This window comes from Dromaius novaehollandiae, chromosome W (genome assembly GCF_036370855.1).
Source record: "Dromaius novaehollandiae isolate bDroNov1 chromosome W, bDroNov1.hap1, whole genome shotgun sequence".
Classification (NCBI taxonomy): Eukaryota; Metazoa; Chordata; class Aves; order Casuariiformes; family Dromaiidae; genus Dromaius; species Dromaius novaehollandiae.
Genome location: NC_088130.1, coordinates 57,347,161 through 57,365,643, shown reverse-complemented (window position 1 = coordinate 57,365,643; position 18,483 = coordinate 57,347,161). Strand labels below are relative to the sequence as shown.

Below are 18,483 nucleotides of genomic sequence, written 5' to 3'. Positions count from 1 at the left end.
TACTGTGGGTACAGCCCACCGCCGTGCGGGGGAAGGAAGGTGTGCGGCCGGCGGACTACAGCTCCCGAGAGGCGTTGCGGCGGGCGCCAAGCCGGCTTCCGGCCGGCCCGGGGAGGCGCGCGCGCGCGCGGCGGGACCGAGGTTGCCGCCAGGCGCGGAGCAGCTGCCTGGCGGCGCGCGGGGCTCCCGCCCGCTCCCTCCCTCCCGTGCCGCCGCCATGCACAGGTGCGGGGCGGGCGCAGAGCAGTGGCCGCCCGAAACGCGGCCCTGGCTGGGCGGGGGGAAGCGCGGGAGAGCCGCGTGGTGCCGGGCGCGCGCGGGAGCCCTGGGGGCAGCGCGCGTCGGGACCGCGGAGGGGGGGGAGTCGCCCTGCCCGGAGGCGCGCGGGGGGGTGGGCAGAGCCTCGCACGGGCCCAGGTGTCCCCGGCTCCCCCCACCCCCCCGACGGTCCCCGTGCCGCGGCCGTGTCCCTCCCCCCCAGCGCCAATCACCGTTGTGTCGTGCCCGTCCCCCCCCCCCCCCCGCTTCCTCCATCTCTTTAACTCTACGTGTTTCACTCCCCCGGGGGGGGGGGGGGGGGCAGCGCCGCCCCGCCGGTGTTGGCGCTCCCACCGCCCGCCCATCCGGCAGGGCAAAATGCCGCTTTTAATTCATTTCCCTGCAATTAGTCGTTACCGGAACCTGTCGCAGCGCGCGGAGGCTTTCTGTAGTGTTTTACGTGTGGTGTCGGTATGGCTGAAAGTTTCAGTGGATGTGGGGCTTTTGCTGTTTCTCCAGGAAACATCTCCAGGAAATCCCGTCCTCCAGCAGCAATGTGTCCACAAGCTTCACGTGGGACTGGGACTCCAGCAAGACCTCGGAGTTTCTCTCGGGCATGGGGGTCTCCATCCTCAAGAAGGACAAGCTGGGCAACGAAAACACCCCGCAGGATCTGCTGGTGTCGCCCTGTCCTCCTCAGAAACGGCAGAAGGTGAAGGAGAAGGAGAAGGACTTTGTCATCGTGCGCAGGCCTCGGCTGCCTAGAGAGGCAGAGTCAGGTATGTCGTGCCGCTCCGGGCTTCTTTTGGCCTCCAAGAGTGATGGAAAGCAGGTGTCATAAGTCATTAGTGCTTTTTTCTTTTTCTTTTTTTTTTTTCCTTGTCTCAACAAAATACAGTTTCTGGGTCTAGTGCCTTTTGGGTTCACACTGACATAAGGCTTCCATAAAACAGGACTTAAACAGAAGCTGTGTGTCCAAGTCCAAACCTGAGATCCACGTGTGCCATGGTTAGCCCCTGCCTAGCCTTGCTTGTTTGGGTCTGCGTGCCTGTGATCTGTGCTGTATCTCGCTACATCTGGCTGCTGGGGACTTGCACCCCACCTCAGCCCAGCCAGGCCCTGAGCTTTATCTGTTCCTCTGCCCAGAGGACCCATTCCTGGAGATGTTTCACCACACAGCAAACGGGGCTGGGCTTCTCCCAAAACACAGTTGTGGCTCCCAGGTGAAGCTGAGCTGTTGGTGCTGCTGTCCCCCAAGTAACTTAAAAGCCCTGGGGCTGGGTTTTTATGTAATCATCTAGGAAAGCAGAGGCTCAATCCTCGAGCCAAAAGGGGCTTGCACACCTCTGACTTTGCAGGCTGTGAGGAGTGCCGGAGGGTGGCATCTCTGCTCCTCCATTGGAGTTGGGCTGTTTTAGCCGTGTCCTTTAAGATAATTCTTGGGGGACAGTGGTCAGCGCACACATTTTAAGGAGCACTTTGCGCTACCCGGTTCTCCTGTGAACTGTGTGAAAGCTCACCTTGGACTCCCTTTTGGGAGCCTCATGTGCATGGATGGGATAGGCAGTTTAGCAGGGAAAGAAGAAACAAGAAATACCAATTTTCTGAAGCTGCCTTTTTGACTTCTCTTTCTCCTCCTGCATGAAAGGAAGTGTATGAGCTTTAGAGAGAATTACAGAGGAAGCAACTGAGATGCTCTTGCTTCCCAAATGAGTATGTGAATGAAGGTTGTAGTAGTTTTTTCAGGAAAATTATTTTTCCATAGCTTCAGGATATATACCAAGTTGATGCTATGGAAGATTCTGCATTCGCCTGTTGCACCTAGGCAAAAATGGTAATAATATCTATAGTAAAATGGTAATAATATCTATATTTAAATATATCTATAATGAAAAGGTGAAAGGGGGCTGAGCAGTGGTTTGGTGTATATATAGCCTAGGGAAGGACTATAGTAGTGCTTACTGAACTTTTAACAACAAAGCCAAACATCTGATCAGCATCTGATCAGCAGGCGAAAATGAACCAGCTCTAACTAGAACATGTTCATTCTTTCCTTCAAGGTGTTTCTTGGGATGCACTGCCAGATGAATTGCTATTGGCAATCTTTGCATATTTGCCCCTAAATGATCTGCTAAAAGTTTCCCTGATTTGCAAGAGGTGGCGTCGCCTCTCGTGAGTATTGCTTTTCATTGCTTGGTGCTAAGAAACACTTTGCTTCCATAGATTGTTAAGTGGTCTGGTTCTTGTCTTCTGTTTTCATGTGTACTTCAGTTGATACTGCGTGTGGGTTATATGTACATGTTTAAGAGATGACTCAAATATTTTAGTGTTAATAAATCTTACTGAGTGCGTTTAATGTGCTTTCCCGCAGTCTTTTGTGACATTGAAAGCTTTCTGTTGTTGTACTTGTAGTTCTGACCCTTGATTACTTGCTAACAAGTAAAATTCTGTTCCCTAGGTTTGATGAATCTCTCTGGCAGACTCTAGATCTGACGGGTAGAAATCTGCTGCCGGGAGTGATTGGCCAGCTGTTGCCTGCGGGTGTTACTGTATTCCGTTGCCCAAGATCCTGTATTGGAAACCCGTTGTTTAAAACCAGCAAGTGAGGCTTTCTCCATGTTCTGGATCCTGAAGTCATTAATCTCATATAGTCTTCACTGTTTTTCTGTGTATTTTTGGTTAAAATCTCTACCGGTAGTAGCCTTTGTGATGTCTCAGTGTAGTGTGGCAGAGCTGATCACTGTTTAGGCATGTGTTGAAATAAGAGGATTTGCATTCATCAGTCACTTATTTAAAAGCAAGTTAATGCAGTTTTTGAAAGCGTAATTTGAGCACCGTCTTCCACTTGAAATCTTTTTCTTTATTTTAGAAGCAAGAATTGTCAGACACTTTTATATGTAATGTTTAAAAAAAATGGTTTAAGTGCAGCAGGATAGACTTGCAGCTCTTGTGATGAATCTTATATTTATGCACCTTGAAGTTAAGAGTTCAGCAGTTTTGGCTAGTAGCTTAGTAGTAGATCCAATGAACTTAGTATAAGAACCAATGTTCATTTAAGGTACAACTACACAATTATTTTCTGCAGACTTTGCACACGTTTATTGTAGTAGATATAGTTGTTATTTGGAATGTTGAGGTTGGTTTTTAATATGTTTTTAGTAATCCACCTTTCTCCTTTTTAGACCTCTTAGGGTTCAACATATGGATTTGTCGAATTGCACGGTGTCTGTTACAGATCTGCAGAGTATCCTTTGTCGATGTGAGAAACTACAGAACCTCAGCTTGGAAGGGCTAGTGCTTTCTGATGACATCATCAAGTGAGTGACATGTTCAGGAATAGTCAATAAATACTTTTTGTTTGATGCCACTATTTTGTGCAGGCTAGTGAAATTGCGCAGTTGAGAGCTGTGCGCTGTGGGAGTCTTTTGCAATGCCTGGTTTTAGACAAGTAACAGAATTAGCTCTCCATGGGCTTCCTCTTTGCTCTCTATCCTCAAAGAAGCAAGGTGGGAAGGCAGCTCCCTTCTAGAGGAGTTTCTCTCATTCCCCATAATAACAGGAGCCTAGAGAAACCACTCATCTCTGTAGTGTATGCATGTCCCTTGGCTGTTCCCACAGCCAAGCTCATTATGCACAACAAAACAACTTCTGTTTTCCCATTTCTGCACTCCCAGAGCACACATGTCCCTTTCTATTTTAAGGGGTCCCAGCAACTGCCGCACCAGGTGTTCTGTGTGCTTCTACACCATTTGTCACTTCTTTGTTGACCTTCTTTCCGAGTATTTGGAAAATTATGATTTCTGTCAGGCTGATGAGCTGGTGTTTGGTTAAACTGGAAAGACAGTGATGTGTGTGCAATCAGCCTCTTGTTTAATCACGTCAGGTGATTGAGGAGTTGCCAGGGTCCCCAGGTCAAATGGCAGATATTGTGGGTGTCTTGCTTTCTACTTTTGAGTTTTTCAATGTTTTCCTTGCTCCAGGGGAAGGGGGGGAAGCACAAATAAACCAATATGGTTTGGCTTTCGATGCCAGAAAAAGTTGTCTGAAAACTGAGTACTAATTAGGTATGGAGTACAGAAGTTTATTGGGTAGAAGGTTTTTTCCAGGTTTGGCCAAGTGCATGTCTGCTCTAGTCTTGTAAACGAATGTATTCAGGAGGATCCTGTTTGGACATGTGTTTTGTACTGGAATAACCTCCGTCTTACAGAGAGACAGCTTCAGATGGGGTGATTGCTCAGTCTTTTGTAGAGGTACAGTCACTTCTGATAAGCCATGGGGTTTGTTTATTGGCTTAAACAGCAGAAGGTGAAAAGAAATTGTTTCCTTTTAAACGTAGCAGTTTAAAAATATGAAGACTTATCAGGATCGCCAGGTAAATGGGCAAATATTCCTTTCCAAGTTGTGCTGTGATGCAGCAAGTATGGAATCTAAATCCTTAGTGACTCTAAGGTTGGTCATTTTAATAAACATACAGTGTTGCATGTTTAACAAATAATTCTGAGCCTGGAATCTTAGCTCTTAACATCCTAGCAATGCAAATGATGTCCCAACATTAGATTTCATTTGACTTTTCTTTTTTCTCCCCTACAGGAGCATTGCTCAGAATCCCAGTTTGATGCGACTAAATCTCTGTGGGTGCTCAGGGTTCTCTGCAGAAACGCTGGAGTTGATGCTGAGCAGCTGTTCTGAGTAAGATAAAAACAGTTTTTGCTATTCCTGCTTACTGGTATTCCTGAGAGAAATGACCTGTACTTTTTTTCCTTTTTCTAATTTTTTTTGTTGCATGGGCACCCCCATTGTACTTGTTCCTAAGAGAGATAGTAAGAGACCTGTTTGTGTTCCCAAATGCCTAACAGTTTACTATTAGCTGAATAATCAGATAATTTGTTTCCATCAAGCTACTTTCTTCTTCAGTAGCAAAAAGAAAGTCTTGTTGGTGGATAAAAGGTGTTTACATACCTTTGATTATCTTGCAAATTTGATTTTTCTCAGTGAAAGCAAAGTGGAGTCTGAGATCTCCCTTTATTCACAAGAGTATAGCATGGATGACAGAAAACATCATGCCATTCCATCCATGTTAAAATAATCCTTCAATAACCTATAGTGACCTTCTGCTTTATGAAGTGCTGTGCTCAGATTGACAGCTCCAGTGATTAAACCATCTGCTGTCAGGAAGTCATTGAATTGAGCCCCAATAGATCTGGGATTTATATTCTTGTCTTTCTGCTGACTTCCTGTGAGATGCTAGACAAACTACTTAAATCTTTACTTTTGCAAAAACATGTTTTTAATCAAACTGCTGCAAGTTTGTGGGCATACAAAGCCTTAATCTTTCTCTGCCTTGCCTCACGGACAGATAATGCTTTCTATTGCTTGGTCTGATTACTTGGATCATAAGCTCTTTAGGGAATGGCTGTCTCTGTACAGTGCACAGTGCATAATGCACGGCAAACCTGATCTGGGCTAGGAATGCTAATGGCAATGTAGGCCCATTTCCTTAACAGTAGAGCAGAAGCCATACAGTGTGTGTATGTGTTGACTTCACCACTATGTGTTCTGGGATATTCTGTGGGAGAGAGAAAGCACCTCGTTGCTTTAACAATTTGTTTTTTCATTTACATAGAGATTGCCAGCTAAAGGCTCCGGTTGTGCTGTTTGCTGTGTCTGTGTCCTCTGATTACATCTACAGTGCCTGCGTGCACACACACACACGCACAAAAAATAAAAGACTTTGTCCCTGAATGGTGATAACCTATAGGTATGAAGCATATGAAGAGATTTAGGGTCACAACATGGCTAACGCTTACATAAAACTGTAAAATATTTTATGTAATTAAGATTAATTGGTTGCCTGACCAACACTAATAATGGATAGCCAGTGGTGTTCTTTTTTCCTCTAAATGTGAACACCTATTCAGTAGGAACTGATTCAGGTCACCAACCGGAAACAAGATGAAAAGACAGTCTTTCCTTTTGGCAGTCTCCTGAGATAACCATTTCACTTCCTAAAATATGGAATCATTCAGGTTGGAAATGGGCCTGGGAGGTCACTTCGACCTCCTGCCCAGAGCAGGGTCTGAATTCAGCACCAACCTGAATTCAGCACCAGCCAGGTTGCTCAGGGCTTTCTCTGATCAGGTCATGAAACTCTCTAAGGACAGAGATTGTACAGCCTCTCTGTGCAACTTGCTCCAGTACTTAATTATTGTAGGAGTGAAATTCATAGTCATTAATAGCAACTTGGTAGTAGGCGTATTACAGTTTGAGTTCTGATACTTATCTAATACAGTGATACTTTTAAGGCAAAAACTTTTATTTCACTCATGTTTTCAAACAACCCTCTGTTCATTTTTGTATAGATTGGAGGAGCTGAACTTGTCCTGGTGCGACTTCACAGCCGCCCATGTCAAAGCAGCAGTCAATCATATTACTTCAAAAGTAACCCAACTAAATTTAAGTGGATACAGACAGAATCTACAGATATCAGGTAAATAGCAGCATGGCAAACCTTTATCCCATTATGGGGGAAAAGTTATATTGGGTTTTAAGTATCAGCTGATTTGTTGAGCTAAACAGCAAAGCAAGCTTTTTATTTTCTTCTGGTTGGCATCTGCTGTGTGTAGTAGATATACGATGCAGTAACAGTGATCTTTCACTCGGTGTAGTGTGATGTTCTTGCTGTCACAGAATCTTACTCCTCTCTCCTGCTCAGCCATGAGGGGTGAGGTAATTTGTCTCTCAATTTAAAAACAGGTAGATGAAAGCTCGTTTGATCTTCCGTTGGAGGTGTAGCCCACACTTCTGAAGCAAGTCCTGCAAGCAGGATCCATTGGGTCACGTGTTCCACTGTGGACTGTGCATCAGCCCTCCAGATGTATGGGAGGGAGCTCAGTTCTTGGAGCCTTCTTAAATTAAGGCTTGTGCTCTTGTGGTTGCTGAAAGTGTCTTCTGAAAGTGAACGAACGAAATAGCTACTTGAGTTTCAGCCTGGCATGATGTCCTGCAGAAAACTTTTTTTGTTGTGAGCTAATTTGATTGTATGTCAACTGAGAAAGCAAATAATCTCAACTTCAGCAATTAACATTAACTATTTGCTTGCTGCTACTTTTAGGAGGGTAAGCTGATAGAAGTTGCTGGGTCATAGAAGATGCTGGGGAAAGGGCACAGGAAAATGGACAAAAGCACAGATAAAGGATGAAAGGGCTTTGGTGGTGGAGAGAAATGAATAATCTCAATGAGCAAATGTGACAATAGGGCATTGACTAACAAGCGGTGAAGTCCCTACATACAAGCTGTGATCTTCCTTTGATCTGTTTAAACCTCACGCAGACCTCGCATGCATTCCCCTATGGGGAAAGTACACCATTCTGCGTTGTATCTCAGCCCCAAAACTGTTAACAAACACAATGCCTCATCTCCTCCTCCAAATCAGTTGGTCTCTTTGCCAAGGAATTCAAACCTTGTGTTGGTCTGATCATTAAAGAGATCATGTGGTCTTTTGTTTGCAAAACACTTTCTGTGAGAAAATTTAGTGTTTCAGTAAAATTTATAAGGCATAAGATTGGTGCACATTTTACTAATCATCACCATTTAGGTATTATTATCTCTAATTTTTGCACGTAAACTCTGAAATACCAAAACTTTCTCTTTGATGTTGATATTCGGCTTCCTAATAGCGGCTTTTTAGATGCTATCTGATATGCTATTTGCAGACAATGACAAAAGCTCCCAAGAACTCACAATCTAAATTAGGAAAACCATAGCTTTCTTTCATGAGAAAGAACTTACCTTTGCACGGGTGAAAATGGAGACATCTGAAAAAATTGACACATTTTAAGTATTTTGATGTAATTTTAAGCATTAAAGGATATTTGAAGTGTTGAAAATTTCTGGTACAGAAGTAGCTTTCACTGTATGTAAGATACTTCAGGCATCTCAGAACAGCTGTGTCTAGTAAATTTCTACAGTAGCAACATTTGAATTATTTGCTTGCTAAGTCTCTGATGCAGCTGACTTCTGGGTACAGTTCTTTGGATTAACTCAGTCTGTTTGGCCAAAGGATTAAAAATGGGCCCTGTGCAGTATCTCAGTAGGTATACTCTGTGTCTTAAATCTGCAGTATGAATATCTTTGACAAAAAATGGGATTTCAGATGTGGGGTTCTAGCAGAGAAGATATAAATGGATGTAAATAGAACTAAGTATTTCAAACCCCACATAAAGCATGTCTGTCTTGTTACTGAAAAATGTGCTGACTCTGTGCGACCTCTTTTCAGATGTTAAGACACTGGTGGAAAGATGTCCTTTTCTTGTCCATTTAGATCTAAGGTAAGAAACCCTGTGCAGCTAGTATTTAAAACCTTGTGGTTCAGGGGATTCCTCATTCTACTACTGAGCAGTAACTAGAGCAATAATGCATAGTTGAGTAGGATTGCACAGCCAGAAAACAGTTTCTCAGCTAAACCTACAGAAGATTTCCTGCTTTTCATGACTTAAGTTGGAGCAGGTAACATTAGTGTGAAGATTTCTTTGTTACCTGGGCATATATGTTAAATACGCAAAGGATTTGTCACATAAAAAGTGATAGTAGTCAGTAGGTAGAGTGGAAGAAGACTTTTCACACATACAGCTTATGAGCCTAGCCCCCTAGTTCAGCTCTGATACAAACTTGTTACATGGCCATAAAATTGTAAAAAGTATATTTTGTTTTTAAGCTAGTCAACTAAAATCTTTTGAAATCTCAAAGTGTAAAGTAATTGTCTGTTGTGGCCTGAGTTCTGCTGCAGAACATCTGCATCCAGAGCAGCTGCTGTTTCACTTCCCCTTCAACAAAAATCAAAATCCGCCCCCCCCAAACACACGCTTTAGAAATGGGTCATTTCCATATTAAGCAAGAAAGCTCTTAAACGGTGGAAAAAGAAATTGACTTCATTAAACTTTCCAGCTTGAATTTTGGAAATAACAAATTTGCTGCTTCTTTGTACTTAGAGGGCAACCTCTGATTCATGTGCTCTCATGTGTGCAGTGACAGCGTGATGTTGAAGCCTGAGTGCTTCCAATATTTTCATCAACTCATCTTCCTGCAGCATCTGTGTCTTAGCCGATGTTACCAGATATCGCCTGCTGCCTTAGTGTAAGTAATCTTTAAAAGGCTTTGGTTCACTGTTCGTAGAGAGGGTACACTAAACTAAACCTACTTTATTTTAGGCTTAAAAGTTGCAAGTACTATTTTGAAAAAACTTACTGGTGTGAGGAATTGGGAATAAAGGACAGAGATAAAAGAACCTGGCTGCTAGAGCGTGTCCCTTCCAGAATCTGGACTGGAACCAAAGGTGGCTGAGAATGTTTCTGTGATGTGAGCCTGTATGCATGAAACTCACTGCTCGGCCTGTGTGTCATGTGTCCCCTTAATGGCATTTACTACTGGTATTTATTACTCTCAGGTAGAGCTGGAGGTTCCAGTCCTGCCAGTGACCTGTATTAGTGTCAGTATTATGCAACTGTGTATGGGTGTAAATTCAAGCGCTTACGTTAGGAAGTGTAAGTTTCTGGGGAAGCTTCTGGCACCTCCTTGGTCAAATATGTTTCAATACAGCTGTTAATTATGGAGCAGTGGAAGGTGGGGTCCTTTGGAAAAGTTAGAGTGGATAGTACTCACTGAACAACTAATCTGCACATATTCCTCTGCTTTTGCATGCATCTCTCTGAGTTATGGTTGCCACTGAAACACAGATTTAGAGTATTTTGCTTGTGGGGTTTTTATGCTATTTATTATTATAGCTGTGTGTCTGTCTTGTTTCAGACCTGTAAGTGCATGCCCTCAAATATCAGGCTTTGATTTGACCATAAGTTGATATGATCTCTATAGCAAGAAGCCATATTGCAGGAAGCAAGTACTTAGAAAGGCCATTTAGAGTGAGAGTAACATCATGGCTTTGTCTGGCAAACCTTGAAAACTTCCAAGGATGGAGATCTCATAAGGTCTTCCTGTTTCAGTGCTTCACTAACTTCCCTGTAAAAAGTTTTTCCTAATGTGCAGCCTGAGCCTCCCAAGGCACACCGTGAGGCCATTGCTTCTTACCATGTGTCCGATGCTACCAGAAAGAATTCGGCTCTGTCCTCTTTGTAGCTACCTGTCAAGTAACTGCAAGGCTGTACTTAGATCACTCCTGCGCCTCCTCTTTGCCAGACTGAAGCCCTGCTCCCTAAACTTCCCTTGTGTCCTGTGCATCCTTTCCTCCAACTCAGTATGACCTGGGAGGGGGGCAGGGGAAGAGGGGCCCAAAACTGGCCATAAGTGTCCGGTTGACTATGGCCTCACCAGTGCCAAGGGGCATAACTCCTCTGAATTCACTGGCCACACTTAACGTGTGCAGCTTGTCTTGCTCACCAGGAGAGTGCTCTGCTGGCTGCTGTTCAGTGTGGTGTTCCGCATGGTCCCCATCCACGTTGCAGTCGAGCAAGGTGGTTCCCAGCCTGCACGGGTGCACTTGGGGTTGTTCCACCCCAGGTACAGGACTTTGCATTTCTTCTTACTGAATTTTGTGAGGTTTCTGTTCACCCAGTCCTCAATGTTATCAAAGTCTATTCTACATCTCTTTGGACATCCTTTTATCCTTTTCTTTCTTACTGACTTTTTGGGTTGAGAGCTTGCACAACTGAGGACTCGTTCATGAGCAGGACTGTTATGTACTGCTGAAATGGCTCACATCTGCCTAAAGCAAGGATGCAGAGGATGCAACTGGCCTAGGATAGTGGCATTATTCCAGCTGGAGGTCTCCAGTACCTCAGGGATCCTCTGGAGATTCAGTAGGTTACAAAAATACTGTCAATTAGCAGCAGGAATATTCAGAATGCAGTAACTGCGTAGTGAAGATGTTTAAGAATAGTTGCCAGAGGGGATGTTCACTTTCTATTTTTTTCAATGTGTTTGTTTTTTGGGGGTGGAGAGTGTGTGTGTGGTGGGGGGAGTCTTTTGTTCTTTCTTTTCTTGCATTTTTAAGCTCCCCTGAGATGAAGGCAGGAAGGCTAGAAAAGCTTATTGTGCCCTAATAGCGCTGTAAATACTTGTTTACAGGGCCTTGGAAGAGGATTAGGTAACTGAGCTGAAGGAGTTATAAAACCCAGATTATTTACTTGGTGGGACCAAGCTGTTGCAGACTGTGGGGGCTCTGGGCAAGGATGTCAGTATTACAAAAATGATCAGCAGTAAGAGGAACAGTGATTCCCCTTTGAAAAAAAAAAAAAAAAAGACTAGGACTATCAAAATGGGAATCTGAAGAACCTTTACTGTGGTACTGTGTGCTCTCATGGTGAAAGCTTGTGTATCCTGTATCTTTGCCTTCTGGTTTCATCTAATAGTTGCTTATACATGCAGATACAGAGTTCACATGATTACTGGGCAAACATTAGGCAATGGAGAAGCCAGGGCTGGCTACTCATCAAAACATCATGACAAATTGGAGATTGACAATCCCCAGTGGCTTGTGTACTGTAAGCCATGTGTTGCAATTTCATCTGGGTCAGTTCCTTCCACTTGTTCAAAACATTTAAGTCTGGAGAAATGAAAGAGGAGGAGCCAGTCTGTTTTCATTGTGTGTGAGAAAGAAGAGCAGGAAGAAATTTAACCACTGGTTTCAACAACAACCAGTCTAAATATAAATTCTATTTAAATGAGCCTTAAATATGACAGTACTTATATTGATCTCATACTTTTTATTCTTCAGTTTTCTATTTTGAGTTAGTGGCTTAGCAATTAATTTTATTTTCCTGAACTATCAGTACAGAGAACTCAGTTTCAGTTAAATAAGTACTTTTAAAAAGTAGGAAAGGACATTTATCCCAAGTAGTTACTTGTCTTATTTTGAAAAATTTAGTTTGAGTGTATTTAGCTAGGTGGGGTAGAGATTTAAAAACAAAACAAAACAAAAAATACTTGCAGGCTAATGACTGACTGACTGCTCTTTTTCTAGAGAACTTGGTGAAATTCCTTCATTAAAGACTCTTCAGGTATTTGGAATAGTGACTGATAACTCCCTGCAGATTCTCAAGGAAACACTTCCTGACATGAAGATCAATTGCTCACATTTTACAGCTATCGCAAGGCCAACTGTTGGCAGTAAAAAGAACCATGAAATTTGGGGCATCAAATGCAGATTGACACTGAGAAATTCTAGCAGCTTATGATCGTGTGTGATTCACTGGATGCTATGGACATGCTGTGTGTAGTGAGGCTCTTTGAGAAGGCAGAGTGCTGGAGTACCTTTAATCCTTGGTCTTGTGCCTTAATGTAGTTTCATAAATATTTTTACAGTATTTTTTTTTTTTTTTTACTTAAAGCCTTTAGAAATCTTGTGAGCAAATGTAGATTTTTTTTTAAGCCCTTTTTTAGGACAGCTTTTAAAAATATTTGTGAAATAATCATAATTAAACTATGTTAGCCTCTGGCAACTGTTGCAGATTCTGATGTAGCTTTCTTGCTCTGAGGTGTTCCAAAGGTGCTTTTGTTTAACTCTTCCAAATCTACTACTCTTGAAAAGGCTTGCAGTGTTGCTAGATATCTTAATAAGGCTCATTAAGGAACAGTCTTCATCTGGGTTTGCAGAGCTCAAACTCAATAAGGACATTAAACCTATACAACTTTTTAACTGAAGATGATGTACGGTTATGAGAGATGCTACACCTACTGTGTGTGAGGACAGAGGAGTCAGCCTAGCCTCCAGCTGCTTCTGAATTCACTGAACCTGAAAACAGTAAGGGAGCATGGGAAGGGAGATGTATACAAAAGCAGCTAGGAGGCAGCTGAGTACTGTACAAGTCTGAAGCAGTATAAAGGAGCTACAGTGCCACCTTTCTTTAAAAGGCCACAAAAGTAACTTCTATTTTTTAAGCACTCCTGGTTGATAGCAAAATGTAGGACTTGATAACCACCATCTACTTTTACAGATGTTTATTATAAACAGGTTTCAATTGTTTCATGTAGTCTTGCCAGATTTTCTGATTACATGTTACTGAAACAATGTAGTTTTTTCTGGCTTCTGCAAGCTTCAGGAAGCCTGAATTGGGAAATGTGATCTCTTCTCAAATAAAACTTCATACAAAAACTATCATATTTTCTTTAATGAGTAAGATCTTAAAACTGTGATCAGTGGAGTGGCAAAAATGTTGCAGGAGGGAGTGCTAATGTAGTTCTAGATCTCAGACCAACAACAAAACCATACCCCGGACTGCAGCATAAAAGAGCAGTGGAAGGAAGAAACCCTTTGGTGCTATTGAGGGACACCACTTTTTTCTAATAGCTTAAGTTTTTATATCATTCCACTTCTTGTATCTGTAACACTAACCAGCACTGTTTTAAGTTTTTTTTTTTTTTTTTTTTTTCCCCTAATTAAAGAGTCAGGTGTGAAAAGCTAAATAACTGTTTGAAAACCAAAATCTAAGGGCTAAGAACAGGCAATTCCAGCAAATAAAACTTTGATCTGGCTTTCTCAATCAGTTGTGTCTTCATGCATGAGCTTGGTGCATTCCACCACACATAAGCATTAGCATCCTGGCATGAAATGGGCACCTTGCAGCCACTGGTACATTATGAACATGCTATCCTCATTCCAATGAATGCAATAGGAAGGTGGTAAATTTATTCATGGATATTTGAGGTGAGCTACAGTGAGAATGGTTAGATAGGTATAGCTTGTACTCCTTACAAAAAAGGAGTTACAGGCAAATTCCCCTGTGAAAGTTGGAGTGGGGAAGCAGTAGAAATTTGGAGGCGACCGGACATTCTGCTACTTCACAATTTGCAGTCTTATGCCTTAAACTACTTACCAAGAAAAAAATTTTGAGCTGGCAGCACAGCACTGCTCTAAATTCTTCTCCCTCAACACATTGTAACCACATGTAGCTCTTGCATTTAAATAAAGACCTACAAAATTACTATACTGTACCTGTAATAACTGAGAGATGGGAGATTTTTCTGATTTGACACCAGCGTTGTAGAATGTGTAAAGAAAAGCAGAAATCTGTCCAAGCAATGAATAAACAATGGTGGTTTAAGAAGAAAGGGTACCATCACCAATACACTTAGTATTTCACAGATGTACATCACCTAAAAAATGCAGAATTGGGATAGTACTATGGCTTTAGCCTTTGAACTTTTTTTTGAAATATCAAATTAAATGTTGGCAGAGTACAAACATCTGTTTTGCAGGTTTATTGGTTATGACAGTGGCTGTAGCAGACATAATGCAAATCCTGTGGCTAAGATGCAGCATTGACATTTTTCTAAATGAAGAATTTGATATTTGGTAGTCCCAGGCAAACAATACTGAACTCTACCACAGAGACAAATTAGATAAATCTCTGAATTTTACCTACGGAAACAGGAAGCATAAGGGCATAGAAACTACTGTAGAAAAAACTGCACTGTAAGTTAAAGGCAGCTGAAGAAGTTAAAGTAAGGCACAAGACTATTTCAAACATCCATTACGCTTTAATTTTATTACATAATGTATAAACACCACTTTAAAAAAGCAAAGAATGACAGGTTTATTTTAGCAGAATACAGAAGTATGGACTGGCACTAAATGAAAATAGACCAGGGATTTGAATCAGCAGGTGGAAGAGCGACAGAGCTGATTGCCAGACCAGGCCGATTAAATCAGTGTTAAACCAATACTCAGTCATATCAGAGAACACTGTCTATCAGGTAAATTGTCTGTACTGTATTCCTTTGTAATAAAGGATTCTTAAAAAGGCTTTTATGGTTCTTTATTAAAAGCTAGCCCTGCTTACTAATTATCTATTATAGATCTCTGACCCATCATAGTTATTTAAATCAAGCATTCACCAGTAAATGCTTCAACAGAAGTGCAATTAAATACAGACACAAAGCCAGTAGAGGCCACTCATGAGTAGGTCATGTTTCCATTTCACTACATATAATGGTTAAGAATTTAACTGTGAAATCTCTTTACTAAACCCTAAACCCTCTGGCCTTAAACCAGATTATGCTTAGGGTCTATAAGACTTGAAAAACACTGCCTTTTAGTCTCAGCCTTCAGAATAAGGAATAACAGATTTAAGAAGATGACACCCTACTCCGGCTCCATTTAAACATTACAGCACACACATCTCTGAATAAGCAGGGAATAGAACTTCTGCCATAAATTTAAAACCATGTAGGTACTTAGGGACACTTTAAATACCTGAATATTTAATCCCAAATAAGCCTCTGGTCTAACAGTTAGTGGCAAAGTCCTAGGAAGTCATAAATTCATTTCACTGGCGCTTTTTTTTTTAAACAGCATATTGACTTGTATACTAGAGAGAGGCACATAAACCATCATTTATCTGGTTATAGATGGATTAGGAATAACTAATCCCCTAGTTTCTGTGCAACCCACTTCCTAAAGAAGGATTAAGTCTTTCACATCTTTACCTTTAGAGTAGTTTTGCAGCTCAGACATACAGAAGAGCTTTAGAAACTTTTTAAAATTCAGGAAACTATGAGAATAAAGAATATTTGACTACTTTGATTTTCCCCTTCCCATTTACAATCCAGATAGCTTAAGCAGATATTGTAAATAGTACTTCAATCACCAGCACACTTAAAAGATGAAATGTGCACAAAACAGTGACAGCTTATTCATATATCAGTATCCCATTTTTCTAGAATTCAATGGTCTTGTCAAATCCTTTTCCTCTGAACTCTGTTTCAGAGTAAACTCTGCAGGAGGGGGAAAAAAAAAAGAAAAACTAACTAGTGAAAGGCAGAAGTCCTTTATCCACTTCCTCCACCTATAAAAATCAGTTTACATTTTTGTGATTGGCAATAAATACACTGATTGGCCACACTGGATAATATTTCCATTAGACCTGAGAATATCTGTTACAGAAGCCTCTTCACTCAGAAGTATTTTGTGGAAATCTGCCTTTTGGAAATAGATCTGTAGTAAACAACAACAAAAAAAATTGTTTCAAGTCATGTACCAGAAGAGTTCTGGCTGTAGCAAATCCATTTTCTCAAATTCTGCCCTCTCCTCTATGCATTAATCAGCATGAACTTCCAAAGGCAGTCAAAGTTCACAGTTTCTCTAAAACATTATTTAAAGGTCAATTCCCTCTCATAATCATGGAGCTTATATTTTCCTGTATTAAAAACTTGCTTACCTAACAGATACATAATCAGAAGCACATGAAGTTAGCTGTAATTTGGTGCCAATTGAACCAGTAGAATTCAGCATGGGGTTGGGAAAGGAAGCATTTTATGGGGTAGTTAAAAACTCGGAAGACAGGGAAACACGTAGGTGTTAACCTGCACTCCAACTACTAGCACATCTCATTCTTCTGTAGTGACAAAGCAGCTTCAGAAGCCAAAATTCCAAACCATTTTATTTACTAAGGCCTTTTTTAGTGATAGCTACCTACATAAACTTCTGTGACTGAACACCTGCAAACCAGTTACTCCATTCAGTGAAGGAGCATATATTACTTCAATACACTTTTCATAGTTAATATATTCCTGTTAAAGGCTTTAAGAATACCCTTAGGTTTCAAGTCTCTCTCTATCCAAACAGCAAAGGTGAGAGGTAACTCATTCAAGATATGTGAACAGAGCTTCAAGAAACTAAACCAGACAAAAGTTTCAATGCAAATCTATACAGTAGGAAAAAAATACTGGAAGAGCCAAAAGATATGTCACAATTCATATGAAAACTACAAAGTTGTAAAATTTTTGAAAAGCATATAAAAAGTTCATATTTCCATTTTTGTTAGGTATCAGAATTTACCAAAATCTATGTATCCTTGCATCAAGTCACTCGATCTTGACAGTCAGCTTTTCTACAAAAGTGTACGTATGAAGGTGTTTAGTTTCATCAGTCCCAGACTGCTATTAAAAAACTGTACATCTGAATATTTAATGCTACTGTCTTAATATTTGAACCCATCTACCCAAGTTTAAAAAGATGCTCTTTCACGTTTGCTTTACAGGTTAGAAGCGTCAATTTTCACTGAAGTTATAAGTAAGACTTCAGATACATTTCTTTTACACCAGATGCAAAACAGCTTAAGTATTAGGTTTCTAAGATTTCCCCATCCCAAGGAATGAAAAGTGTCTCAGGCTTCTTTCAAATGCTTTTGCATCCAAAAAAAGCTAACTTCCAACTTAACGCAGCGTTGTGACATGCTGCGTATCTCCAGGAGTTCCCTCTCTGGATCCAGAATTGTTTCAACAGAAAACACACTAGGGTCCTTCATTCTTCCAGCAGAACGGTGCACAGTGCATCCTCTGTATCGATCAATATTGAAGCTATTGCCCCATCATTAAACTCAAAAGATGTTCCTCCATCTACAACCATACATGCATCCCAGCAACGGGAACGGACACAGACTCTGCAGAAAAAAAAAGAAAAAAAAGAAAAAAAAAGATTCTCATTAAATAGCTTAACTATTGAGATACTTCACACAAGCACTTACTTAACTGAATACACGGGCTGCTTCTCAGACGTTTCTTTGGATGGGTCAGTAAACCCTCAATTACCCAGGATCCCACAGGACAAACATTATTTGCTCAGCATACTTTCAGAAGAATTTGACATGGTACTAAGTATTAGAATCCTCTAATACTATCAGTACTTTGTATAGACATAGCAAAGTCAACAGAAGACTGAAGGACCTCATCAAATGGAGAATCCTGTCTACCAAAGAAGAATGAAGACAGCCTATGTAACAACACTCGATATTGAAAGCTGCAGTTTAGCTGTCTTGAAGAAAGCTGACAATCCCATTTAATACTGATTTGCGTAATAGATCTTTTACAGAAAACAGTTTTACATTAATTTAGCACAGTTCTAATATATAGTTTTAATATTAACTAGAACACAGTTTCTACTAGCAACACTAGAGATTTCCAGATAATCTGTGTATTAATATATTCTACTTTATAACATAAATCATTCAGAGAGAAGGGAAAGTCATTTCAAACACAAAGCTGAAGGTCAGAATGCTTGCCAGGCAATACCATAAACAGGTATTGCAACACATTACTGTCAAATGAGTTGGACTACTATCTAAGCTAATAGAAAAATTCTGCTTATGTATTTTAAGGCAGCTCTTCTACTACTGGGCAAACCAGAGTAAAGCTAATCTTCCTCTTCACTTACCTTTAAGAGGAAAATTATCTGAACTGTTGGCATTTATTCTTTCAAACACGTGGAAAGTAGAAGCA

At 41.1% G+C, this 18,483-nt stretch overlaps 2 protein-coding genes across 4 annotated transcripts in view; one reads left to right on the top strand and one right to left on the bottom strand.

The window, feature by feature from the left end:
• Positions 1-66: 66 nt before the first annotated feature.
• LOC135324136 (S-phase kinase-associated protein 2-like) lies at positions 67-15,011 on the top strand. Of its 2 annotated transcripts, none has more exons than XM_064499714.1 (10): positions 67-225; positions 778-1,037; positions 2,319-2,430; positions 2,717-2,860; positions 3,441-3,575; positions 4,849-4,947; positions 6,618-6,745; positions 8,534-8,585; positions 9,283-9,390; positions 9,465-10,993. In XM_064499714.1, exons 1-10 carry the CDS (start codon positions 218-220, stop codon positions 9,595-9,597), a joined length of 1,179 nt encoding a protein of 392 aa, XP_064355784.1. In that variant the 5' UTR covers positions 67-217; the 3' UTR covers positions 9,598-10,993. The 2 variants fall into 2 exon arrangements, with proteins under 2 accessions (XP_064355784.1, XP_064355783.1); XM_064499713.1 differs by lacking the exon at positions 9,465-10,993 and adding an exon at positions 12,230-15,011 and having other exon boundaries at positions 69-225.
• LOC112982166 (NAD kinase 2, mitochondrial) overlaps positions 14,726-18,483 on the bottom strand; it is a 37,780-nt gene continuing 34,022 nt past the window's right edge. For both annotated transcript variants that reach the window (XM_026098346.2, XM_026098347.2), the window contains exon 12: positions 14,726-17,648. In XM_026098346.2, coding sequence (XP_025954131.1) covers positions 17,510-17,648 — 139 coding nt within the window. In that variant the 3' untranslated portion in view covers positions 14,726-17,509. The remainder of the gene's footprint in view (positions 17,649-18,483) is intronic.